Source organism: Tupaia chinensis, unplaced genomic scaffold (assembly GCF_000334495.1).
Source record: "Tupaia chinensis unplaced genomic scaffold, TupChi_1.0 Scaffold144168_1, whole genome shotgun sequence".
In the NCBI taxonomy this organism is placed as follows: domain Eukaryota; kingdom Metazoa; phylum Chordata; class Mammalia; order Scandentia; family Tupaiidae; genus Tupaia; species Tupaia belangeri.
Genome location: NW_006204024.1, coordinates 712884 through 739296, shown reverse-complemented (window position 1 = coordinate 739296; position 26413 = coordinate 712884). Strand labels below are relative to the sequence as shown.

The window sequence follows — 26413 nt, the reverse complement described above, 5'->3', positions numbered from 1 at the left end:
GCAGGCCTGTGCTGAACTGTACCTCTCCCGGTCCTGGGCGCAGCTGTTCACCGCGGGCGGGTTCTGGCTGTCGTACATCGCACTCTGCCGGCGGGCCTGCTCGCTCCGGGCCGGCAGCCTGCCTTCGACCTCGGCCAGCCAGGCCTGCAAAGGAAAGGATGCGGGGCTCCGACCTGTGCTCACCGGAGGGCCCGGGCCAAGGGGCTGCTCAGTGGACACTTAAACCTCTGTGAGAAGGTCCATGTGGGCAGGGTATCGGCTTCATCTGCATTCAACTGCAGGAATGTGCTCAAGGCAACCGCTGTCACCCGACACCTCCTATTTGCTAGCTCCTCCAGCACAGGCCTGTATGTGCCGCCCTTGGGCTCTGCGCAGAGGCACAAGCTTGGCTACGCCACTCCTGGTTCCTCCCGTTCCAAACCTTCTGCGACCACTATGGGAGACCGAGGGTACTGGTGTCCCTAAGCATGGACTCCGTCTGAAAGCACCCTTTCTATTTCAGGGGCGTAACTGTGTCTTTAAGATGGGACGTGTACGCAGAAATCCAAGTGGTGAGACGAACAGATGGTGTAATGCCTCCGTCGCTAGACTCCCACATGGCTGACTGTGGTTCGAATCCTGGACCTGGCAACGTGAAACTCATGCCAGGTGCATGTGTGTGCCCCAAGTCTCAAGGGGAGAATGGAGGAGAAGGGGTTGAGGAGTGGCCATCCCTCCTGGGGGATGAGTTCTCACTTTCTGTCTGTCTCTCTGGGAGTGCACACATCCTATTGCAAAAATCTCTAAAAAAAAAAATCCAAGTGGCTAAAATGATCTTCACCAACATTTGAAGCGGTATAAAGAAGGCGAAGGAATAAAAATGACCAGCAAAAGACATTTCTAGTTCTAAAAGTTCAACTGAACATTAACAATTTATTGATGAAGTCTAAAAATAATGAGAAAAGCTATATTTGACTCCTTATGAACAGAAATGACCAGTTCTAACTGAAATAATCCATCACTAATTTATTTTCCATGCTTTATAATAGTCTTTTTTTTTCTTAGAGAGATTTTTGCTATAGTGCACTGCACCATCAGAGAGAACAGAGAGACAGAACACAGGAAATCACCCCCGGGGGATGGCCATGCCACGCTGCAACCCCTTCTCCTCCAGATCTTGGGCATGCGTGCACATGCGTCTGTTTTAAGCCACCGAGCCCGGGTCCAGGACTTGAACCATGATTGACTACGTAACTGTTAATGCCATCTGCTGATCCCAGTGCTTTATAATCTTTAAATGTAGGGTGGAAGGGAGCCTTTGTCCCTAGCTGGTGAGTGCCCCTTCTCCTCCCATAGTTACTACCTGTGTCTCCTACTCACTCCTCCCGGACTTCCTGCCGTTCCCACCTGACTCGCCTTCCCACAGTGGGTCCACTTAGAGGATGAGGACACATTGCAGTCGATCTTTTGAGATGATGCGGACAAACTTAAGTGACACACTTAAACTAACCAACAGTAGGAGAAGGCCAGCAGGTGGCGTGGAGGGTAAAATGCTGGAACCCCATTCCTCACTTTCTGTCTCTCTGTCTCTGTCTCTCTGGCGAGTGCACACATCCTATAACAAAAATCTCTCTAAAACAAAAGCTATTTATAGTGGGGCCGACAGGTGGTGTGGTGGTTAAGGGGCTGGACTTGCATGTGGCTGACTTCGGTTTGAGTACCAGCCCTGGTGGCTTGAAATTCACCCTGGGCATGTGTGTGTGCATATTCAAAATCCCGAGAAGAGAATGGAAGAGAAAGAACTGCAGCATGGCCATCCCCCTGGAGATCCCTATCACCTCAAAAAATCAACATGCACCTAGAACAAAAACCTTAAAAAAAAAAAAAAAGAAAAACTATGGATTTCAAACTTTTTTTTTTTTTCCTGCTATAGGGCGCGTGCGCTCGCCAGACAGAGAGAGACATAGAGACAGAAAGCGAGAAATCACCCCCCAGGGGGGATGGTCATGCTGCAATCCCTTCTCCTCCATTCTCCTCCCGGGATCTTGGGCACGCACGCACACGCGCCCGGGACGTGAACCGCGGTTGACTACGTGGGAATCCAGCGACATAGCCATTACGCTAACTGCTGGTTCCTGATTTCAAACATTTTTGCACCAAAAGAAACTCATACTTTAATTCCATTTAGCATGAACTTTTTATTTTTTAATTTTTAAAAATTTGTTTAAATTTTCCTATAAGACTCATGTGCTCACCACAAAGAGAGAGCAAGGGAAGTGAGGAAGCACTCCTAGGTCGGATTTAGGATGGCCACACCATGGCCCTCCTCCCCATTCTCATGAAGAATGGTGTGTCTAAGTCAGATGTAGGATGGCCACACCACTATCCCTTCTCCCCTATTCTCGTAAAGAATGGCATGTCTAGGTCGGATGTAGGATGGCCACACCACGGCCCTCCTCCCCATTCTCATGAAGAATGGTGTGTCTAAGTCGGATGTAGGATGGCCACACCATGGCCCTCCTCCCCATTCTCGTGAAGAATGGCGTGTCTAAGTCGGATGTAGGATGTCCACACCACTATCCCGTCTCCTCATTCTCGTGAAGAATGGCATGTCTAGGTCGGATGTAGGATGGCTACACCAATGCCTTCCTCCCCATTCTTGTGAAGAATGGCGTGTCTTTCAAGCTGCAGTCGACCCCTGCAGGATCCAGTCACCCCAACCACCATGCCACTGGCTGGCTTCCATGAACTTTTTTAAAAAAAGAAGTATTTAATTTTATTTATTATTACTATCTGTTTTTTAAAAGTTGACCAGAGACAGGCAGAGCCAGAGAGAGAGAGAGAGAGAGGAGGGAAAGTGCAAAAGCAAGCCTCCAGGTCTGAGACTCGAACTACAGTCAGCCTTATGGGAGTCCAGAGCCTTAATCACCATGCCACCTGCCGGCTCCGCATCTATCCATGAACTTTTAAACAAAGTTTATGTATTCTAAGCGAGAAAGACAGAGAAAGAGAGAGAGAGAATGAGAGACAGAGAGAGAGAGAGGGTATCCCCATAAGGTTTTAATGCCACAATATACCCCCAGCCTCAGCAGCCCCAGGTCACAGCATGCCTGTGCCCGGGTGGTCGCCCCTTGCTTACTGACCAGCCCCAGGTCACGGTGTACCTGTGCCCGGGTGGTCGCCCCTCGCTTACTGAGCAGCCCCAGGTCATGGCATGTCCGTGCCTGGGTTGTTGCCCCTCACTGACCAGCCCCAGGTCACGGTGTACCTGGGCCCGGGTGGTCAGTCCTCCCTAATGACCAGCCTGTTTAACAGCTGCTCAGAATCATGACCAGTTCTCCAGCATGGGGAACCCCTTCTGTGTGTGAGTCTCAAGGGTTTCTGTGTGTGTTTGTCTGTTTTAGTTTTTGATATAGGATGCATGAACTTGCCAGAGGGAGAGAGAGATGGAGAAAGTGAGAAATGACCCGAGTGGGGATGGCCACATCAGTCCCTCTTGTCCATCCTTCCCTTGGGGTTTTGGGCATGCACGCACATGTGCCCGGCGTGACTCTCGAGACGCTGGGTCTGAGGCGTGAGCCATGCAGTTGGTCCGTGGGATCCAGCATCTTAGCCTCCACGCCACCTGCCAGCCTGTGTGCGTCTCAGGCACCCTCGTCCCCAGCCTCCTCTCATCCTCAGCTGGGTGCTGTTCACTACACGAGGCGTCCGCCATCAGACAGGACTAGGGCCTCATCGCTCAGCGTGCCCACGGGCAGTGTCCGCAAGCGGAGCAAACAACTCCGGGTTTATGTTGACGTGGGTGTCATGTCACTCTCTAGTACTTCTCCAATGTACGCTTTTAGCATGGCTAGAACCAGAGCAGTCTCGTGGGGTGTCGGCGACACCCATTGAACACACTTGCCCCGGCGCCACGACACACCAGGAGACGTCGCCTCTGAGTGCCTCACTTGCCGGCTGAGTCGCAGGAGCAGAGCGTGGTCGTTAGGTGAGGAGTACCTGTACTCAGGGGCGTCACCGCCTTGAACGGGGAACCTTCCCATGTGGCAATGCCTTGCAGAGAGTGACGCTTTACTGCTGTGTCACCACCTGACCTTTCCATAAAGATGAAGTCCCTTCATCTACAAATGCACCTTTAAACACTCCAGTTTTAAGACACACCATTAAAAGGGGAGACGCAGAGAAGCAGAGCATTCCAAGGCTGAGACGATTATCGTAACTGTGACACACCCTGACAGCTGGCCCGCTCTCCCAGTGACAGAACTGCCGTGGAGCCAGGGAGCAGGTGCCGAGGACACCGACTCACTGCGCCTCTGCTTCTAACAAAGCAACGGCAGCTTTCTCATACCTCAAACTTCTGGGCCTCCAGTCGCAGCTTTTCTATATTTTGGCTGACTTCTGTTAGTTTGTGATCCAAACTGGCTGGGTCTCCCATCTGAGGATTCTTTAGGTAGACATCTTTCATTTTTGTTATGGCATCTCTGAAAAAAAAAAAAAAGAATAAAGAGTGAGCACTGGACCAGCAGATGGCATGATGGCTACGTCGCTAGACTCCCACGAAGTCGACTGCGGTTCAAGTCCTGGACCTGGTAGCTTAAAACTCACACTGGGCACATGTACGTGTGTGCCCAAAATCCCGAGAGGAGAATGGAGGAGAAGGGACTGCAGCATGGCCATCCTCTCTGGGGTGTGATTTCTCACCTTCTGTCTCTCTGTATCTGTCTCTCCAATGAGCACACATGCCCTATAACAAAAATTCTCTAAAAAAAAATGAGCATAACAAGGAAAAATCGCTGTTGCAGGGCCAGTAGATGGTGTAGCAATTACGTTGCTAAACTCTCACATGGCTGACCATGGTTCGACTCCCAGACTCAGTGGCTTGGAACTCATAAAGGGCATATGTGCGTGCATGCCCAAGATCCCAGGAGGAGAATGGAGGGGAAGGGATTGCGGTGTGGCCATTCTGTGTGTGGGGTGATTTCTCAATTTCCCTCTCACTGTGTGTTTCTCTCTCTGGGGAATGCACATGCCTTAAGGTAAAAACCTCTTAAAAAAAACAAAAAAACAAAAAAAGTCACCATTGCTGGCCACCTGGAATGGGAAGAGGGCAGATTACATCTGAGGGTGGATTTGAGGGCCTCCGGGGCCAGCTTTTAGCCTGAAAGTTCTCTCGCAGACGTCTGTGACCACGGTCCAGGTAGCCGGTGGGCTGAGGCCTAAACTGCAGTTGTCTATTCTCAATGGTATCTTCCTATCGTCTTCAGCACACCAGAAACATCTGTCAATCCTGCCCACCCTTGGGCCCAACCATAAAAACTAACAGAACCCGAGCCTTTCCATGAGGAGTGCCGTCCCCATGCAAATCGGAGCTGCACCTGGCAGCACGGGCCTTGCGGCTGCAGTGTGCCGGCCATGCGCAGCAGGAACTGCCGTGGGACGTCGTTACACGCACTCCGGCTGTGAGCCAGCAGAATCCAGTGGGCATCCGCGGTGGGCTGGCAACAGGGCCTTGAGGCTACCTCTCTCCAGATTCTACACCCTTCCTCAACGTGCTTGTAGAAGCAGCCCCTGGCACCGAGCAAAGGCTCGCAGGTCTGCTTGGGGCGATTCAGGACCAAGGAGCTCCCCTGCTGCGGCCGGCCTCGAGGTGCTTTCGCTGTTCCCAGTGTTCAACGGCGTTTATTATTATGAAGTCGATCCTCTTTCTCTTGAATAGGTGTTGTTTTTTTTCCTTTTTGGCCTGAAAGTTAGTCTTGCTACACCTGCTTTCTTTTGTTTGACATTTGCATGGTCAATCTTGTCTTCCATTTTTTCTTTTTTTAAAGATTTTTGCATAGGGCATGTGCTTGCCAGAGACAGAGAGGGAACGTGAGAAATCACCCGTCAGGGAGAATGGCTACACCACAATCCCTTCTTTATTCTTCACTTGGGATTTTGGGTACACGCAAACCCCATACCTGGTGTGTTTTTAAAACTGCCAGGTCCAGGACTCAAACCATGTAGTTGGCCATGTGGGATCCAGTGCCTTAACCACCATGCCACCTGTTGGCCCCTGTCTTCCATTCTTTTACATTCAATTTTTTTTTAATTGCCAGAGGGTGTGTGCATTCATCAAAGATAAACAGAGGGAGGAAGAAAGCATCCGCAAAAGGGCACGGTCATGCCCCAATCCCTCCTCTTCCAATCCTCCTTGTTTTTGAGATTTTGGGCACGCAGGCACACACACCTGGCCTGTTTTTTAAACTGCCAGGCTCCAGACTCAAACTCTGAGCAGCCATGTGGGATCCAACCACCTTTACCCCCACACCACTGCGGGTCGGGAGCTTGGCATTTAAAATCTATAATTCTATTTTATGCTTTTGATTTGCCTGGCCTATTCTGTATATTTCTCTCTCCTTTCTTGCCAGTTTTGATTGTTGAGTGGTCACTTTTCTGCTCAGTCTTGCTTTAGTTTCTGTTTTCCCTGCACTAAGCAGGCGTCGCCCGGGACCAGGGGTTTGTGTAACGTTTTGCTTGTTGCTTCTCCTCAGTGCCTGGGCTATTTCCCACACAGTACGCGCTCAGTGATCGATCGCTCAGTGCATGGGTTGAATACGGTCCGCCTCGTTACCAGCAAGGGTTGCCATGGAGGCTGAGAGGTTAACCAGGTCTCAGCTGCAGTCCAGTGTGGTAGTGGAGACGTCTACGCAATGTCAGACCATGAGAGAAAAGGCAGCTCTGTCTCAGTCTATCAACCGCCTCTGAAATGTCAGCCCAGATACCTGAGTCCTAACTTCCTATTCCTGTAGAAAATGTAACCACTTCTCAGCACGAGTTAATAATACATGAATCCTTTTTAGATTTGGTCCGCAGGTAATGGGGAGTACAAAGCAAAACTTCCATTTCATGCAGTGTATTCCTACTACGAAACTAGAAGAACGTTAATGATATGTGCTCTATTTTTAGCACTGTAGCAATGTTGATAAAATGACCTATTTCTCAGGAGTCGCTGGACCAGCAGTAAAAGGTTAAGAAAACACTTTTCCTGTACATGTCCTCACACTGTGCTGACTGATCAATTTTGTTTTTTTGTTTTAGATTTTTGCCATAGGTGCATGTCCTCGCCAGAGGCAGAGAGAAAGACAGTGAAAGGGAAAGTGAGAAATCACTTCTCAGGGAGAATGGCCGCACCGCAATCCCTTCTCCTCCAATCTCCTCCTGGGATTTTGGGCATGCACACACACACGCCTGGTATGAGTTTTAAGCCACAGGGTCCAGGACTTGAAGTGTGGTCAGCCATGTGGCGTCCAGTGTCTTAACCACTTCACCATCTGCTGGCTCCTACTTATCTGCTTTAAGCCTAATCAAATAGTAATTCAGCTTCACTGTAACTTAAATAAGATCACCATTTGGTCCATTTATAAGGCACACGATTTCAAGTTACCTTTGAAGTTCAAATCCCAAATAAATTGATGACTCACTTAGTTCCTTGGTAAGAGCTTATTGGGGGGAGACAACACAGTGCTTTGTCTACTGGAATCCTGGCAAACACCCCTACAGAGTTTCCATTAGGGTCCTGGCTAATACCCTACAGGGCTTCCATTAGGGTCCTGGCTAACACACTACAGGGCTTCCATTAGGGTTCGGCTAACACCCTACAGGGCTTCCATTAGGGTCCTGGCTAACACCCTACAGGGCTTCCCTTTGGGTCCTGGCTAACACGCCTACAGGGCTTCCATTAGGGTCCTGGCTAACACCCTACAGGGCTTCCATTAGGGTCCGGCTAACACGCCTACATGACGTAGGTGTCTGGTAGGTTATAAACGTAGAAAGGAGGGGAGGCTCAAGTGAGAACACAGAGTGGGTCTTCTTTCCTGCTGTGTGTACTGACCTACCGTCCTTAAGATCAAATTTACAGACCCGCTCAGAACGCCTGCAGTGGGAGCTGGTGCCACCTTCTCAGGAAGAAGCACTGGCTCCTTCAACTGCGTCTGATAAATCATACTGTCATCTGTTTCCTAGACACCATAAATACACTCTATTAAAAAAAGGCACGGCCAGTGGGTGACATGGAAGTTAAGGCGCTGGATCCCACAGAGCCGACTGTGCAGTTCCAGTCTAGTCCTGGGCCTAGCAGCCTGAGAACAGCTCTGGGCGCGGGGACGCGCAAACCCGAGATCCTGAGAGAAGAACGGAGGAGAAGGGACTGAGGCCTGGCCGTTCTCCCAGGGGTGACTTCTCACCTTCCCTCTCTGTCTCTTTCCTGAAAGTGCATACACCCTAGGAAAGAAAACTTTGAGGTGGGGGGGGAGAGAAGGCTTGAGAACCTATAGGAAAACTGACGTTTACGTCCTCAAATAAGAGGGAAAGACAGCAGATTTTAGACCGGAAGCTCAGACATGGGCGAGGGAGAATACGGGATCATGCAATTGCGCGGCTCCTCGTTTTTCCCAAGAAGCCTTCACCTGTGATAAAGGAGATAGCCATTTGTATTTTTCTCCCAAAACTCAGAATAAAAGGCAATCTCACAGAGCATAGTAAAGCAATCCAATAGACTATGATAGAACACACTGCTAAAACAGTCTCTTTGAAATCTATTTTAAGATCTCCCATCTCTCCCATCGGAACCTGAACTTCTTAATAAGTCATGTCGATCCCCTCTACCTTTGATCCATCTCCTTTTGCATTTCTTTATTTAGCTCATCAACCTTCTGCTGCAGCTTCTTCCTTCTTTGTTCAGGAGGGAGGTTGCTAAAATCCTCTGGCGTGGCGCCCTGCAGATGCAAATGAAAATGAGAACCAGAAAGCCCCCGAGCCCTCCTGGAGTACAGGCCCCAGCAAAGCCGCACCCCCAGCTGTCTGCCTAGGGTTGCACCAAGTGAGGCTCTTCCCCAGACACCCCGCCGAGACGCAAGGATCAGTACATGCGAACACCCCAACGCCCGGTTCCACGACCCACTGCAGATCCCATTCACGCTGCCGAGACCCCTCTGGGGAGTTAGGGCACAGAGCTCCAGGGAGATGAGAGAGGAAGAAATGCTTCCGACCCCAGTGACGTTCATGGAAAACAAATCTGGTGACAGACTCCTCACTTTCCTACGAAGTGTCACCATCAGTGCTGTGGGAACACCAACGTTCCAAGGGCGTTTACGTTTCCTTAGCATAAAACAGTGGCAAGTCTCTGCCCTCCGTTTCTTTGCCCTGGTCTGAGTATTCCTTCCTGTCTCTTCATGCAGGGTTGAGGCCAAAAGTTTCCATCCCTAGAAAGTGACAGATGGGACACCATGTCCTTAGAGATAGGAGGTGAAAAGGGTATTTAAAAATACAGTTCGTTCGCTCCTCTGCCCGCCCTGCAGACTTCTCTCCACTGTCTCCAGAGCCCAGAATGTCTCCCTGGGACCCTTAGGGCAGTCTCTGAGAATTCAGACAGAAGGCCCTCCTGGCTTCAAAGTCGCCTCCAAGCAGGTGTAAGACAGCCTCAGTCTCTAAGGTGCCGGAAGCAGCCTTCGCTAGCCTAGCCATCCTTCGTGCCTGGTGCTGCCCGGGCGTGGCCTGGCCTTGGCAGAGGCCTGGCAGTGGAAAGCCGTGACTAGCTTGTGCAAAGCAGCAAGTGCTTTTACTTAAATGAGGCTGTTTCCATAAAGAGACAGGAATGCGTTCAAGCACCCAGGGATCAGGCAGGGAATTGGAAAGGGATTTTACTTTAAAACCTCAATTCTTTTGAAACGAGGGCAAGACGGGCTTGCAGGTGGCTGGAAAGAAGGGACGCAATAATATGATCGCGGAATCAGGTTGAACAATTCAAGCAGCTTACGCGGGGGCTTGTGACTGCAAGTTCCTAGGCTGATTACGATGAAATGCCAGGCTGCCCCCGGGGAAGGGTGTGATTCAGCAAATAGTTCACCACAAAGGCCCCACAAAGACTTTTTGGCTTATATCTTCAAAACTCACACGCAACTGATCTCTTACCCCCTGGTGCGTGTCTGACCGGGACGGGTAAGACCTGAGTGAAACCAGAAACGAGGGCCCATTTCTAACGCCAAAACGAGGGAGTTTGATTTGATTCTAAAACTAAGAGGAAGCAAAAGTAATCTTTTACATAAACACATGTGAAACGTTCTTTCCCTTCCCTCTGGTGTTATGATATTTGAAACCTCATTATTATTTGCTTTTCAATTTGTTCAGCTCATTCATTGGCTTGAAAGAAAATACTTTGTGCTCATGCTGCATTTACTTAAGACAGACGAACACACTGTGGAGAATCGAGGTTTTTAAAAGCTGCACAGCCACAAAACGCGGTGTAGACGCACTGCCTCCGAAGTCAGGATCGTAGTAGGAGGTCAGTGTTAATTCCATTAAGATCGGCTGAGCGTCTGTGCTGAGTCCGACAGAACTTTCCACAGTGATGGGAATGTTCCGGAGCTGCCCTGTCATGTGGCCACGTGTGGTTGCCGAACACTTGAACCGTGGGTTTAAAATTAAATTAAGGAGAAAACTGGGGGACCAGCCAGTGGTGTGTGGTGGTGAAGGCGCTAGACCCCTACATGGTCGACCACCATTCGAGTGCTGCACCCCAGAGGCTTGAAAATCGTGCTGGATGCATGGGTGTGCCCAAAACCCCTAGAAGAGACTGGAAGAGAAGGGATTGTGGTGTGGCCATCCCCCTGTGTGTGTGTGTGTGTGTGTGTGTGTGCTTGTGTGAGATGTCTCACTTTCCTTCTCTCTGTCTCTCTACAGCAAGTGCACACACCATGGCAAAAACCTAAAAAGAAAAACACAATTTAATTTTAGTAAGAATTGATACAGCCACCAGTTTGGACAGTGTGGCTGCAGGCTGTGGACAGGGCATAAACAGCTGCGAAGAAACCGAGGGGTTAAATAGATCTCGTAAACAGCAAGCACATAACGCCAGTTACTCACAAAACTAAAACCATGAAGTAATAAATAGTGAATGATCTGGGACTGATCAGGAGTTAGTCTACTTGACAAGGTGGGTCCCTTTAGTAGGTGGCCTCTGCTTCTGTGTGGTTATTTCGGAATGAGGCCCAGTAACAATACCTCAAACAAACTGCACTTTGCCACCAGAGATTCAGGCCAGCAGCTTCTCCTAGCTCCAAAGTGACACGAGGTTTCTGGAAGGACTTACTTAAATGGTCCTTTCGCCAGGTTAGCCTTTTGAAGCGTGCTCTGAAACAATACTCTGACCTATGATTCATTTTGCCACAGAAGAATTTTGATTTCTAGCTTAGAGTCAAAAACTATTCTAAGCTCTTTGGAGCAGCCAGTTTACAAGAGATTGGCCAGCCCACGCGGATGTGAAGGGGGTCAGGTCCTCGGCACGTCTCAGTGGCTGGGCTCTGGGAGGTGGCCTTAGTAGACGTTCTTAGAATGAAGCACTTGCTCTGGCCACTCCCCTCAAATAGCACTAGCCTCCTGTAAAACTGCCTTTGGCTGTTGTCATTAAAAAAAAAAAAAAAAAGGAAAGAAAAAGAAAAAAACAAACGATCTTTGTGCAACGCTAAGCTTCTTCATTGCTTCAAAGTAATGGTTTAAAGCAGCCATTTAATACCAAGGTGGTAACATGAATTGATTCTTAAACAGAAAGATCAAAAATCTTGCCTTTTGCTGCTAGCACACAGCAAAAGAATGAATAAGGGGTAAGGGAAAAAAAAAAGAAAAACCCTCTGGCCTCCAAGAAAGAGTCCGAGTCAATTGATCCAGTTTCCCCAAATCCGCATGGCTGATGAACTCAGTTCATTAGCATCTGGATCTCTTCTCCTCTTGCAGACTTTCATCAAAGACTCTCCTTAGGATTTTATTCGCCAGTCTAAGAATTGTTTGATACAGTAAAATACTCTTGTTCGTTTGGGTGTTTAATTGACAGAGGGCATGTGCGTTCACCAGAGAAAGAAGAGAGCGAGAACAGACATCCCCGATGGGAAGGTCCCGTAGCATCCCTTTTCCATCTCCCACTGTGCGGACTCTGAGGGCGCATGCACACACCCAGTCCCTGGGGCTGAGATTTGAACCACATGCAGCCACGAGGGCTCTGACTCTCGATTCCTAGGCTATAAGGCCAGCCCAATAAAGTATTCTTTTTCTTTAGGGTTGGTTCAGTTGCGAAATATTGAGTCAGGTTAATAAGAAGTGTGTACATGCGTCCGTGTACACACGTATGCACATTGACATGTGTGTGTAGGAAGCAGGTACAACACTGCCCTAGGTTACCAATGACAATGGCAATGCAGACAGAGCAGGTCTCAGTCCTGGCTGGACTGTCACCGTTTCTCACTGTCCCTTACTTTAGGGTATTCTCGGCCATGGCATATGAGAAGAATAGGTATCTTTGTGACCAGCAGTTAGCGTAATGGCTACGTCACTGGACTCCCACTTAGTCGACTGCAGTTCAAGTCCCGGACCCAGTGGCTTAAACTCACGCCGGGCGCGTGTGCGTGCGTGCCCAAGATCCTGAGAGGAGAGAGGAGGAGAAGGGATTGTGGCGTGACCATCCCCCCGGGGGGTGATTTCTCGCTTTCTATCTCTCTGTCTCTCTCTGTCTGTCTGGCGAGTGCATACGTCCTATAGCAAAAACCTCATTAAAAAAAAAAAAAAGAAGAATAGGTATCTTTTATGCAGTGTTGAAGTAGAGTTATGGGTTACGTTGGTTAAGAGTGTCTTTTAATACGCTTAGCGATTAGTCTGTTTACTAGGGCTATATGAAGAAGGAGAAATGACACAGAGCACTAAGCAAATCATTCTAAAAAGGCTTAGGAGGCTCTTTTCACTTCCACAAAATTACCTTGCGACTTCCTGGATTAGCTACACACAAGGCAAGCGGCATATCTGTGTAGCCTGGGAATGAGGCCGGGGGCTTTGGTTCCCATGGGCTGCCGGCGCTTCTGCCAGTCCTCAGGTGCCTGGCGTTGGGCCAGTTCTGTGACTCCCAGAGGGGAGCACTTTCAACCCTTGAGTTTATTCCGAATGATCCAATACATAGTCTCCCTCCCACGTTGAATACTTATGCTCGTATTTCTTTTTTTTTTTTTTTTTTTTTTTGTGAGGACACTCCCACGTTGAATACTTATGCTCGTATTTCTTTCTTTTTTTTTTTTTTTTTTTGTGGAGAGAGTTTTCACTGTAGGGCGCGTGCGCTCGCCCGACAGACAGAGACAGAAAGCGAGAAATCACCCCCCAGGGGGGATGGTCACGCCGCAATCCCTTCTCCTCCATTCTCCTCTTGGGATCTTGCGCACGCACGCACACGCGCCCGGCGTGAGTTTTAAGCCACCGGGTCCGGGACACGAACCGCGGTCGACTACGTGGGAGTCCAGCGACATAGCCATTACGCTAACTGCTGGTTTCCTGCTCGTGTTTCTTGTATAGGGACAATTTATCAACACTCGTCATCCTCTTAAGGCCCCATGACGAAGAAAACGAATGAGGAGCGGGGTTAATTTTTTTAGCAACTTGAAGAGATTAATGGCCTCTATTAGGTGCCACCTTTGTATCCCAAAGCCTAGGGGAGAAACACGGGGCCACACACGCACACGCGCACGCGCAGGCAGGAGACACGGACCAGCAGTTAACTCCGAGGATAGGGTGCCCCAGCGCAGCAGCACAGACACACACCCAGCAACCTGATTGCACTCAGGACATGCATGAAGAATTCTGCTTACCAGCTTGAGAGAAAGCTTCATGTAAGAATCGAAGAGGTGACAGGGGAAAAGAGAGAGAAAAAAACAACAGCATATGAGCAGAGGAACTGGGCGGGTTCCGCTGTGTTACATCACGCATCAGTTCACCTGGCGGTCTGTGAAAATGCTCGCGGCGGGCCTGTGCCAAGGTTCACGAGAGGGGCTGAGCCCTACTGAAACTGGTCTTAGGCTGCCACGGCGTCAGAGCGAAGGAGAGGCCCTGTTACGGTTCTGTACCGGTCACGCAGCCTGGATGTAAGCTTGCTGCTGGTGACCAATGATGTCTACAAAAGACAAGGACCGTTAACCTTTTGCTCACCAAATATTCCGTGGAAGGTTTTCCAAAGACCAAACAAAGTCTGAACCCCAATTACCTACATGACATGTAAGTACAATTTTTATCTGAAGGAACTTTGATAGATATGAACATGAGCATTTTTTAAAAGCTTATTAAGGCAAACTCTGAGTAGTGAGGGTGATGAGGAAGGTGCTCTGAGGAACCCCTGCAGGCACCAGGAGCCTCTCCACGCTGGGCTGCAAGAGCAGGGCCAGCTCCCTCCCTCCTGGGCCCGGTATCATGAGGCCTTCTGTTGACCCCGAGCCCTCTCTACAGAGCTCCGGACCACTGGGAGAACTACCAGGAGTTGCTGAGCGGTTATTGTTAGGAAACGGGAAGTCCGCAGTCTCGACTCCCGGGGGGAGACCTTGCTATGGCTTTCTGAATCCTTCACAGGCCACAGCAGCTGCACCCTGCTGTGCATGAAGACTGGAAAGGTGTGACTACAGCACCCAAAGGCACAAAGGCACGTAAGACATGGGGCACTCAGTTCTCCCCTAACTCGGGAGACTCGCTCTCTGGCTAGCGAGTGGTATTCGGAGAATTCAGTGCACGGTATCTGCGCAGACCCATCGATCCTAGAAGTCCAGGCACTGGCTAGAGGATCCAAAAATATTTGTGGGACAAAATACCAAGGAAAGGGCCCCTGGATTATATGTTGAGTGGATAGAGGGAGGTTTCTAAAATTCCTCAGACTTAGTCCAGCCAAGCGCATGTTGGATGCTGCTGCTTGGCAGGCTGAGGTCACATGGAAGCCCCAGGCTGGATTCACAGCCCACTCCCCAACCCTCCCACCCCGAGAAGCCAGGCGCAGCAGCAGGAGGCTGAGGCAGGACTGTGACCCAGTGAGGCTGTCTAAGTTGCATGCACACACGTATTCCTTAACCAGATTTTAAAACTATAATTCTTTTTTTTTTTATAAAAGAATTATTTATTTATTTACTTTTTTTGTTACTATTTTCAATTTGACCAGAGAGAAAGGGAAAGTGAGAAAGCAAGTCACCAGGTCTGGGACTCGAACTGTGGTCAGCCATGTGGGAGTCCAGCACTTTAGCCACCATGCCACCTGCTGGTCCCTAAAACTCCAGTTCTTGATTTAAGATCAACTCAGAGGTAACACTTCTTTGTAAGTAGGCAATAACCTTGGAGAGAAATTCTCCCTCTGAGGAATAAGGAGATTTTTAAGGAAAGAAAAAAGCTAGACAGAGTTTTGGGGGGAAAAGAAAAAGGATGTGCAGTCACATTGGTGACTGTCCTGACACGGGTAGTCCGTGACCTCTCCGCCTCCCGTGAACCTTTGCACAGACACAGCCACCACGATGGATCAGTCGTACACACAGACAACACTGAGGGTGCGCAGCAGAAAACGCTCCCAGACCCCCCCACAGAGCGTTCCCGTGTGCAAACACCCCTTGCACATGAGCATCTCACGCTGCTGACTCAAAGAGCCAGCGCTCGGACTAGGTCCTCTGTGTGCTCTCAACTCGCCGCTTCTGTTACCTGCGATTACAGATTCTTTCATTTCGTTCTCAAAACACAGAGTTCGAACATCAATGGCCTGAATAGGAAGATCGCCACTTCGAAACCAGCACGAGTCGTTGGGATTGAGCAGACATCCCGAAAGAGACAGGAAGTGCCCAGTGCGATTTCGGAAGCGGACGGTGGTAGGGAATCCGTGAGAGGCATCATCGCAGTGTCTAGAATTCATTTTCAAATTCCACACTGGCGTTTGGCGTCAGCCAGCCAGTTAGCTCACTTCAAACTAGAAAGCTAATCATTGGCAAAAAGAATCATACAGGGTTCAGTAAGTGCACGGCTAGACTGCTGAGGAACTAAAAAGCTGTCAGTTTCAGGCGACATTAAAGAGCCTTGGGAGCCACAAGCGTCAATAACACATGAGGGAACACAGCCAGCCAGTCCATGTGTTATTGGACAGTCACAGGTACTAACCTCACGTACAAAGAGAGGGGACAGTGAGAGACAGCGTCTGTGCGTCGACGTTTGGCAAAATCGTGTCACTGCTCTATGAAGTCGCTCAGGCTTCCTTGTTTGCATTTTGCCCTCCAAGCTTTGTGGCCCGGAGCCCCCACGGATCTTGCACTACCACCATGGATGTGCACAAGCACCCGGGACTGCTGTGCGTGACGTCAGGGCGCCGTTCCGCACCCAGGCTCTGCAGTTTGTTTTATGGGCGAAATTCTGTCGTGACATCATATGCAGTGACATCTCAGATGGCAGTCCCAATGCCTTCAGAGATTTTTACCAGAACTGGAATGGAAAGGCGAGAACTGGGGGGAGGCTCAGCTCCCCGAAGTAATAGGAAGTCTGGTGCCTTTTCTCATGCAAGATTTTCTGGGCCAAGTCGCTCATGGACACATTAATACGGTTAGCAAATTGACTTTTTTTCCTGCTGCCTAGTTCTCTCAGTTGAGAACCTGTGCGTCCGGGTCCCCAATCTTGGTGCTGTCAATGGGGTTAGTGGCTGTGCCGTGACTGTATGACCTCTGTCTGTTGCAGGTGAACTTACAACATAGGCCCTAGCCTCAAAGGCATACGTGGGTTTCCCTAGTGTCCTCTTCATGAGTTCTTTGTGAATACAGAAAGACTGAGTCTGCCAACAATCAGCAAGAGAACAAGGTAAAGTGAATAGGATGAAAGTAACCACACGGCTGTAACATCTGGCGAACAACTGGCAAAGCCTGTCAAAATCTTCTGAGAACTTTGGTGGTATTTTTCCATACAATTACCTTTTAAATACGAGGGGAGGGGGACTTGTCCATAATTTAGCTAGAGAAGTTCCTTGCACTGGGCAGAAAAAGAAACCTTAACTGAAGACAGTAAAATGGCATGTCGGGTGCACACTGAGAGCACACCATCTGGTTCCATTTCTCCACGACTCACGGAGAGGTGAAATGACAGTCAATGCCCTCACGCCATCTTTAAAGAGGTTCGGTCAAACAAAATGTTCTTACAACTCTTAACAGCTTAAAACAAACATTTTATCTTGTTTAATTATTTAGAAACAAAATCAGTTAGGCTAAGAAATGTTTGCACAGGACTTACACGCTCTGGTCACGCTCTCATTAAAATCTGAATCTGAGAGCTACAGAACGTGATAAATTAAAAGACATACTCAAAACACCGAATTGTTACTCCCCAGGACAGCTTTCTAACTGTTATCCTTGGCATAATAGTCTTAAAGCTAAAAGTAGAATAAGTGAAGCTGTAGCCAGGACTGAACCATTTCCGTCAAGGGAACTGTAACGCATGCACTGTCCACATTGAGATCACTTTAAAATCAAAAATCTATTTCCCCAAATGGTGTGTTTGTATGTGTATGGGGGGGTCTTGTATGTGTGTGGTGTGTGTGGTGTGTGTGTGTGTGTGGTGTGTGTGTGGGGTTTGTGTGTGTGTGTGTGTGTGCATGCACACACGTGGTGTTCTGGACAGGGTCTCCCTGTCTCAGTCTCCCAAGCAGCTGGGAGCACAGGCATGCACCATAAAGCTGGCTCTTTCAGACACGATGCTGCTTAGTCGCCCACGTGGGCCAGGAGTCCCCAACTCTTCTGCCTCAGCCTCTCAGGCAGCGGGGACTACAGGCACACAGCTGCACCCGCCTTTCTGGGTGGGCTGGAATGAACCCGGGCCTCCCGTGCGGGCCCAGCCTGCCAGGCAGCCTGCCCACCCAGACTGCACTACTATGGCTGGGCCTATTTCTTCAAATGGCACTTTTTTTTTTTTCTTTTTTAACTTCTTGGTTTTACTGCTATGATGTGATTTCTTTTTTCTTCTCATCGGTGTGTGTGTGTGCGTGTGTGTGTGTGTGTGCGCATGCATTTTGGCTCTTGCTGCCTGCTAGGTCCTAGAGGAAGGAACATCAAATCTGACCACACGAAGAGATTGACCAAAAAGTTAGGGAAGCAGAAGTTTTTCTATTTCTTCCTAATGCTTCTAGTTTCAGACACTCACTGTTTAGAAAATACAGAAGTTTGCTCAGCCCAGATTTGAGGAATAAGAAAATTCATTTTGCTGATTATGACTCTAAAAAGGGATTTTTTTCCTTTAAATCATCGAAATAGCCAATTTCCCACTTCACACACACACGTTTGAGTGTGTGCATTTTTTCTTTTAAGTTTTTACCATAAGGTGCGTGCACTCCTGGGTATCATTTTAAGCGATGATTTTCAAGCTGCTGGGTCTGGGGCTTGAACCACAGTCAGCCATGTGGGAGTCCAGTGCCTTAACCACCACACCACCTGATGGCTCCAAAAGTATTATATCTTTTTCTAGCCATCTTAATATATAGTGATTATTGATAGTCTTTTGTCTTTTCCTGGACATTCAGAGAATACCATGAAACACAGATTTAAAAACCATTTGCAACCAGCAGACTGTGTGACATGGAGAGAAGAACGGGATAGACAGATGCACAGACAAATGACAGACAGTCGCAGTATTCAATACAGCTCAGCACGGGAGTCCGACAGACAGATGCGGCACTAGTTCTCGTTCATATAATGCACGAGTCCTTGGCAAAGGTTTTGGACGTGGCTGAGATGGGTTAACTGACTTTCAGTTAGTATAAAAATTTCTAGTCTAGCAAAGACACCTTGGTCATACATTGGAAGTCCTTTGATGACACTGACTGAGTTCAGGAAGTCTGTATAATCGAGCCAGAAAACTGCAGATTCCTCAGCCAGTCCTGAAAATAGAGCTCGACACAGTCGATCATCCACTCTCCTGCTAAACCTGCCTCCTGGCAATGGCCCTCCTGACATGGTTTGGGCGCTCCTGACACCTTTAGGACATCAGATCCCTAAGTCTTAGCCTGATATGCCAGGCAGCCTTAAAACCAGAAAATTTTGCCAACTGTATTCTTTTTTTTTTTTTTTTATGAAAAATCCAAAGTTTATTGCAAAAAAATATGGAACGCTTCACGAATTTGCGTGTCATCCTTGCGCAGGGGCCATGCTAATCTTCTCTGTATCGTTCCAATTTTAGTATATGTGCTGCCGAAGCGAGCACCCAACTGTATTCTTTGCAAAAACACTTTGAGATTCTCTTACTAAAGGAACTCTGAATGTCATGTTGTGTCCGATCCTTGCAAATACCGACCTAGTTGTCAATTACATATTTACATTCCACAGAGTGTTTTTGTAGAATGAAGGAAATATGCTTGGTTGACAATGACTACTGGTATTCTCCTGTCGGTCACCAACTGCAGATTCCAAATCTGAGAAGGACCCCCTCATCAGTTAATTAGCTATGGTTTACAGTCTCCTCCCCACCTGTGTCAGCTGACACTTAAGAAAAAAACAAAACTGGGGCATTTTGAGTTGAGAACCATGGGGCTGGCTTTTACCTGCAAATGCAGCTGATTGGCCTGAAGGCGACATTGGGCTCTGGCTTTAGGGCACCACGGAGGGCAGGCACCACAGGGCAAGAAGTAACGGGCTACTGGGAGTCTGAGCCCCGCGGGGAAAGCAAACGGCGTGTGCGGAAAGCATTCTGCAGCTGTGCTGCAGCGTTAGTAGTGCAGGGATCAATGTCTGACTCTTACTGGCTGCACACCCGCAGTCACAATAAGATATCTGGGGAGGCTTGGACTAGGTTGACTCTGAGATGGATTTGGGCAGCTACGGGTAACTTGATTTCCGTAATTTTCTGTGAACCAGACTGGCATCCAGCTTCAAGGGCGCCCGACTCTATCAGACCCTCAGGCATATGCGATTTTAAGGAGTGCGGCAACCTGAGTCTCCACTCATCCACTTAGGACTCAGCATGTGACAACAGATTCTCCCTAAACGTGGATGTTCCAGGATCTCGCACTCCACAGGAAGAACCCTTGAGTTTAAATTGCGGCTCAGCGGCGCAACGTCTTCCTAAGGCCCAATCTGCTCATCAGTAACACAAGACAGCATTAGGGTACCTAGGCCTTCTAGGGTGGCTGAAAGTAAGGAAATGAGCGCCCAGGATGGAGCCCAGCACACGGCAAGCCCTCGGTAAGGGTCAGCCGCGGTTACGATTTCGCCTTTTAGAGACAAACGCGGCAGTACGCCCTCTCCAGGCAACAGGCGGCTCGGGGGCATCGTGTCCCTTCACTGAAGCGGCTGGTGAGCAGACTGGGGGTCAGCAGCCCCCCACCGGACCCCAAGGCGCCGCTCAGAGAAGTATCTCCACATGCTCACATCGCTTCAGTAATTAGTAAGCAAATATTTTTTGACTATATAGTCACTTCCAATTCCTCATCTCCTATGGCCCCAGTTTCAGAAACAGAATCTAAGTTTCTTTTTCTGATAAAAATCAAGGTTAAAAAAATGAGTGATTCTGATGCTTTAAAGGGGAAGTGGGGAAAAGGCCTCCTGAAATTCACTGAAGACAGAAGCTGGGGAGGACCTGCTCGCCTTCCCGCCCTTCCACCCATCCCGCTTCCTCCTCTCTCTCCTCCTCATCGGTCTGTCTTTTTTCCAGCTATAATGAATCCCAGGTTCTTCTTGCCCTTAATGTTACCAGAAAACACAATGGACTCATTCACAAACAAAAGAGGTTCTGCAGGACAACACATGCCACAGAAGCGCGCAAGAGACAGGATTCCGGAGCAGGACTTACCCCACGCTTTAGGCTCCTGAAGCAGTGGATTTTGGGTTTGGAGGTCATGAACTCGTTGAAGCGATGGGAGAGGGGTTCCTTTTGCTGCTTGGGAGACTGGGGGCCGTTGGGAACAGCAGAGGGTGAGGCAGAGGCAGGGGGAGGAGGGGGAGGCTGATGGGGGGATGTTAAAAGGGACATAAGCTACGTGTAAGAGATGGAGCAGTGACAGAGTAAAAAATCAGAAACAAGAAGATAAGACACAAAACAAAAATAAGCATCAAATCATATTCGAAATCCAAAGCAAGTAAAACACAAACAATTAAATATTTAGGCCATGGTCCAAAAGAAAACATGGAGGGCGTGTCAAATGCAGGCCATGACGACAGGCGGAGGGTTAGTAAGTGAAGCGGCGGGACAAGAGCGAGAACTATCCAACAGGCAGCTCGTGCAGACTCTCATGCAGCTCTAGTGAGTTATTCCGAACCAGTTGAAGCCAGAAGGGAAACTATTTCTACACCACCTCAACTAGCATAGCTCGATGGGGGAAAATGAACGCCCTGAAATGCTAAGCTTGTGAAACAGCGGGACAGCCGTTGACAAGGAGACAGTGAGTCGTTCTACGGGTAACACGCTCGTGTCGCCTTGGCCTGACTCTGAGCCCCAGGTTAATGCCGTCATGCACCTACGCACCGCACCATGAAAAGAAAGCGAAACGTGGTCATGGGCACACATGCTGATGAGCTCAAGCCCACGCTATTAACCCGTGGTTACAGTTTTGATTAGATGCGTTGCTAATGTGTTACAGAACTTGGGCACTGCGTCCTCTCTGCCAGCCCAGGCAACCAGCAGTCTACGTGACTTAGGCATGAAAGGCGCGTGCAGGACGGCCGAGGGGTCAGGAATCTGTTAGTGTGGGTGACAGAACGAGTGATGATGCATCGGAGATAAGACCAAGGGCCATGGCAAAGACACCACCACCGGACAGCAATACTGTCTGACAGTCAGAGCACACTAGCTTTCTCTGCATTCGGAAACTACTCGCTTAAGAGTCTACCTTTGTAAATAAAGATACAGTCCAAATTTCCACGGTTTTATAGAACCATTGGCGCTGGGTCCAGCTGTCAGTACCTTGTTTTTTTTGATGAATGGCCATAGCTTTCCTTTGGATTTGCCCCCGAATTTGAGTTCTGGCTTGCCTTCTCCTTTGGAATTTGAAAGGCTGTTATCTGACACAGTGCGTTTCATGGGCTGGGCGTAATCCTCAAATTCGATGTCTCCGGGAGGTTCAAATCCGGATTTATAAGCTTCTATTACCAGCTGGGAATCCTGAAATCATATCAACAACAGACAAATACTAAATACCTCAAATGCAGGCAAACTCTTTTCACTCAATCATAATGGCCGCGAATAGATGATATTCTAAGGAAATTACATTGATCAACAATCGATGTTTTTGGTTCTTGTAACATTTTTATCACTAGAAAGAAGTATAATTTGTAAAGCTTTATCTCTGTTGAGATCTGACGATACTGTCAATAACCATTTTTACATTTGGAGAGAGAAATATGAGCTAATAACTGATTTGCTAAAAGTAGGAAAAAATCAGTGGGCTATGCCTACGCAGTTCTCTTGACAAATACAGTAAAACAAAAATCTAGTTCCCAACAGGTTTTTTTTTTTTTTTCCCCATCGCCACAGGGTGTGTGTGCTCACCAGAGAGAGAGAGAGATAGGGAGAGAGACGGAGGGGAAAAGTACCCCCCAACTGCGTGTGGTCACCCCTTTTTCATTGCCCCATCCTGTTGGGGTTCGGGCACACGTACTTGCTGTGTTGTCCAAGCCACTGGGGCTGGGATCTGCAATGTGGGTGGCCGGGCCAGCAGGTGGTGTGGAGGTTAAAGTGCCGGATCCCACATGGCAGACTGTGCGATTAGAGTGCTGAACCTTGCGGCTTGCAAAACACGCTGGGCACGTGTGCATGCATGCAAAATCCTGAAAGAAGAGTGGAGGAGAAGGGATTGCAACATGGCCACCCCCCCAAGGGGGTAATTTCTCACTTTTCTTCTCTCTCTCTCTCTAGTGAGCACACGTGCCCTGTAGAAAAATGAATGCAATTGGTCATGTGGCATTCAGTTCTCTTAACCACTAGGCTATGGGGTTGACTTTGTGTTGTTTTGTTTCCAAAGAATATGATGAAATTCTTCTTTTTAAAAATTAATTGTAAAAATTAGGGAGTAAGACAGACAGAGAAAGAAAAAGAGAGGGTGAGCACCCACAACTGACTAATACTGCGATTTACCCCGGCCTTCAGCCAGCCCCAGATCACGGGCATGCAGGCACCTGGGGTGCGCAGGGTGGCCCCTGGACACGAACTGGGAACCTTCCCATGTAGGGCTGTATCACAGAGCGTGACCATCAGAAGTTCTCAGAGCGATTCAGCGTTAGTAAAGGCAGAGAGGAGCCAAGCTCGCTAATTTCTTGCATCGTCGTGGTTCAAAGACGCTAAGGTACGGCTTCCTCATCCCTCCTGTGTACATCGGCTCAGTCTCTCCCACTAGAATGCAAGCTCTCTTCTGCTTCTCCACTGAGCTCCTAGGACCTAGGCAGTGCCTGTTGATACTGACGCAATGTAGACGCCCCAGTCCCCTCTCCTCCACTCTGCCCCTGGGCTTTTCCGCATGCACACACAGGAGCCCAGTGTGATTTTTTTTTTTTTTTGAGAGAGATTTTCACTGTAGGGCGCGTGCGCTTGCCAGACAGACAGAGAGAGACATAGAGACAGAAAGCGAGAAATCACCCCCCAGGGGGGATGGTCACACCGCAATCCCTTCTCCTCCATTCTCCTCTCGGGATCTTGGGCACGCACGCACACGCGCCCGGCGTGAGTTTTAAGCCACCGGGTCCGGGACATGAACCACGGTCGACTACGTGGGAGTCCAGCGACATAGCCATTACGCTAACTGCTGGTTCCCCCCAGTGTGATTTTTAAGCTGCCAGGTCCAAGACTCAAACTGGTCGGCTCTGTCGGAGTCCAACGCCTTAACCACCACCCGCTGGCCCCAACTCCACTCTGAACTTTTACACCAGCATGTGATTTAAAAACTGCAGTAAGGCTTAGCTCGCCGAAGGGGTGGGAAACAGCCAGGAGACTTCTCGCCTGTTTATCTATCTCATTCAAAGAAGTTCAGATCACTTCCTTCAAGGCCCCACTTCCTGATACGGTCCCGGCAGACGCTGGCCCAAACACGCGCATGCTCCCTGCTCGGTGGACTGTCCGCCTCCCGCCTGGTCAGTGCTGCCGCTTGTGAGTGAGCGAGTTGACTCAGGTGGGTTAGAGCAAAGAACACGGGCTTTGGAGGAAGAAGGACACACACTCTGTGGCCCCGAGCAAGGCTCTATCCCCTCTGACGGTGGGGTTCTCCTCGGGGATAGTGAGGGCCACAGGCCTGGGATGAAGTGTGTGTGGAGTAAGAGCTGAACAAGCCATTTTATAAAAATATCATCAACTTTTCTCAAAACGCACATTATTAAAAAGCTCTAATAAGAGCAGCTAAACATGGACAGGCAGAGATAGGGAGGGCTCGGTGGAAGGAAAACGACAACAAAAACATCTAAGGTCACAGCAGTAAGGCCACAGTGAGCTTTGCCAAGAATGGAATCTGCGGGAGAAGACAGACTGGAAAACACGCCTGAGACGCGGAGGGGCTGTTTGGAGAGATGAGGGGATACGCAGGGACAGACGGCGAGATTGAGAGAGCCGGCCTCTCCATTCTCAAAGACGCAGAAGGCGGAACGTTCATTCACCCACACGACAATGGTCTAGAGGAGGTACGGGGTGAGCACTCAGACCCCAGGGGAAGAGGCACCCAGACCGAGGGCCGAGTGTTGTAGGAAGGTCTGGAGTTTCCAAGGAACACATGGAGGCCACTGGGAAGAAAGCCCCAGGGGAACAGTGAGTGATGTCAGAAAGAAAAGGCAGCCCCATAGCCTAGAAGTTAAGAGAGCCGGATCCCAGATGGCTGCCTCTGGTTCGAATCCCAGACCTAGCAGCTTCAAAAGTACAAGTGCACACGCATACTCCAAAATCCCAACAGGATGGGGATGGAAAAGGGATTGTGTCTTTTCACCCCACTTGAGGGTGCTTGCTCCTGTCCCTGTCTCTGTCTCTTGGTCTCTCCCTAGTGAGTGCATGCAGCCTCCAGCAAAAATAAAGAAAAGACAGACAAACAGGAGGTGAAGGGGGGGTGGTTCCTCAGTCTCGAGTGACTTTGACTCTCCTCTGAGTGATTCACGGGCAGAGGAGGGCATGCTCTGAGTCACTTTAAAACGATCTCTCTGGCCCTCTGGTCTGTGTTAAGAATGTTTGGGGGCGGGGAGTGGGCAGCAGATGGCATAATGGTTGTGTTGCTGGACTTCCACGTGGTTCACTGCAGTTCGAGATCCGGACCCAGTGACTTGAAACTCATGCCGGGCGCGTGTGTGTGCATGCCCAAGATCCTGGGAGGAGAATGGAGGAGAAGGGACTGTGGCATGGCCATGCCCCTGGAGGTGATTTCTCACTTTCCTTCTCGCCATCTCTGTCCCTGTCTCTCTCCCTCTAGCAAGCACATATGCACTGAAGCAAAAACCTCTACAAAAAGAGAGAGAGTGTCCTGGGAGGGGGCGTGCGAGGGTGGAGAGACAGTTGGACACCTCCTGAGTGATGGTGGAGCCTCGAATCAGCAGGGCAACCATGGAGGTGCGGGAGCTGCTGGGACTCTGGCCTCTTTGCAGGGAGAGACACCGGCTGCAGCTGTAAATCCATATGGGTGTGAGACCAAGGTCCCATAATCCAGGCCACTGGGAAGATGGAGGTGCCATCGACTGAGCTGAAGGTCAAGGTGGGGATGGGAGGGATGCCGGGGGACTGGGCCAGGAAAGGCAGCAGCTCCAAGTGGACCCATATTCGAGGTACTTATTAGTCATCCAGTGGACAAGCCACTTGGCAGCTCAACACGTGAGCCTATGGCGTGGGCCGTGGGCCGACTGGAAATGGACGATTTGTAAGTCAGAATTGAGATGGAAGTTGATGCTCAAGGAATCTAAAATCTTAGAGGAGCCCTAAATCTGGAGAGCCCCAGTTAAATGACGGGGACAGACAAAGCAGCAGCAAAGGCCAATGGGACCAGAGCAGAGGGAAGATGCCACCCCAGTGTGACTTCCTGTGAAGCCGCGGCAGGAGGAGCAGGTGGGAGGCGTGTGGGGAGGGGCAGCACTGCTGAGGTCCAGGCAGATGCAGACTTAGTGTGGACCTGGGATTTGGCAACACAAACATCCTGGGTAGAAGAACTGTCAGTGATATTCGGGAAAACTAGGGTCCCATCCGGGGAGAAGTCCTTAAATCTAGGTGGCTCATGAGTCCCCAAATGAAACTGGTAAGGGAAGTCACCCCTTGGACATAACCTGTGAGACTGTCAAACGTCAAGGGAAAGAAACGTCTAAGCTTCTAATGTAAGAAGCCAAAATTGCGAGGGGCAGCCAGGGCATGGTGGTTTAGGTGGCTGACAGTGGTCTAGCTGTGGAGAGGGGAGGGGAGAAGGGAGGAGAGAGGAGGAAGGGAAAGGAGGGGGAGGGAGGGAGAGGAGACCAGCCCCCAATAACAAAACTTACATTGGGCCAGCAGGTGGCATGGTGGTTAAGGTGCTGGACTCTCACTCGGAATTTGGGGCACGCACATACATGTGTCCAGAATGTTTTTTTCAAGCCACTGGATCCAGGACTCATACCATGCTGTCGGCCATAGGGGGTCCAGCTGCCTTAACTGCCATGCCACTGACTGGCCCCCGAGCAAGAAA

At 49.5% G+C, this 26413-nt stretch overlaps 1 protein-coding gene and 1 non-coding gene across 15 annotated transcripts in view; both read right to left on the bottom strand.

Annotated features, from left to right (window-relative positions):
* Positions 1–26413, bottom strand: part of FNBP1 (formin binding protein 1) — a 96031-nt gene that overhangs the window by 9136 nt on the left and 60482 nt on the right. For 3 of the 14 annotated variants that reach the window (XM_027767299.1, XM_014583205.2, XM_014583206.2), the window contains exons 8-13: positions 21709–21906; positions 20599–20781; positions 13635–13649; positions 8623–8732; positions 4328–4460; positions 23–144 (exon numbers count right to left, since the gene is read on the bottom strand). In XM_027767299.1, the coding sequence (XP_027623100.1) occupies positions 23–144; positions 4328–4460; positions 8623–8732; positions 13635–13649; positions 20599–20781; positions 21709–21906 (761 nt within the window). The remainder of the gene's footprint in view (positions 1–22; positions 145–4327; positions 4461–8622; positions 8733–13634; positions 13650–20598; positions 20782–21708; positions 21907–26413) is intronic. The other 11 variants (XM_027767300.1, XM_014583209.2, XM_027767302.1 and 8 more) reach the window with 6 other exon arrangements.
* LOC114005638 (U6 spliceosomal RNA) lies at positions 18908–19014 on the bottom strand. The gene has a single exon (XR_003547468.1). It is a non-coding gene; the product is annotated as a U6 spliceosomal RNA (small nuclear RNA).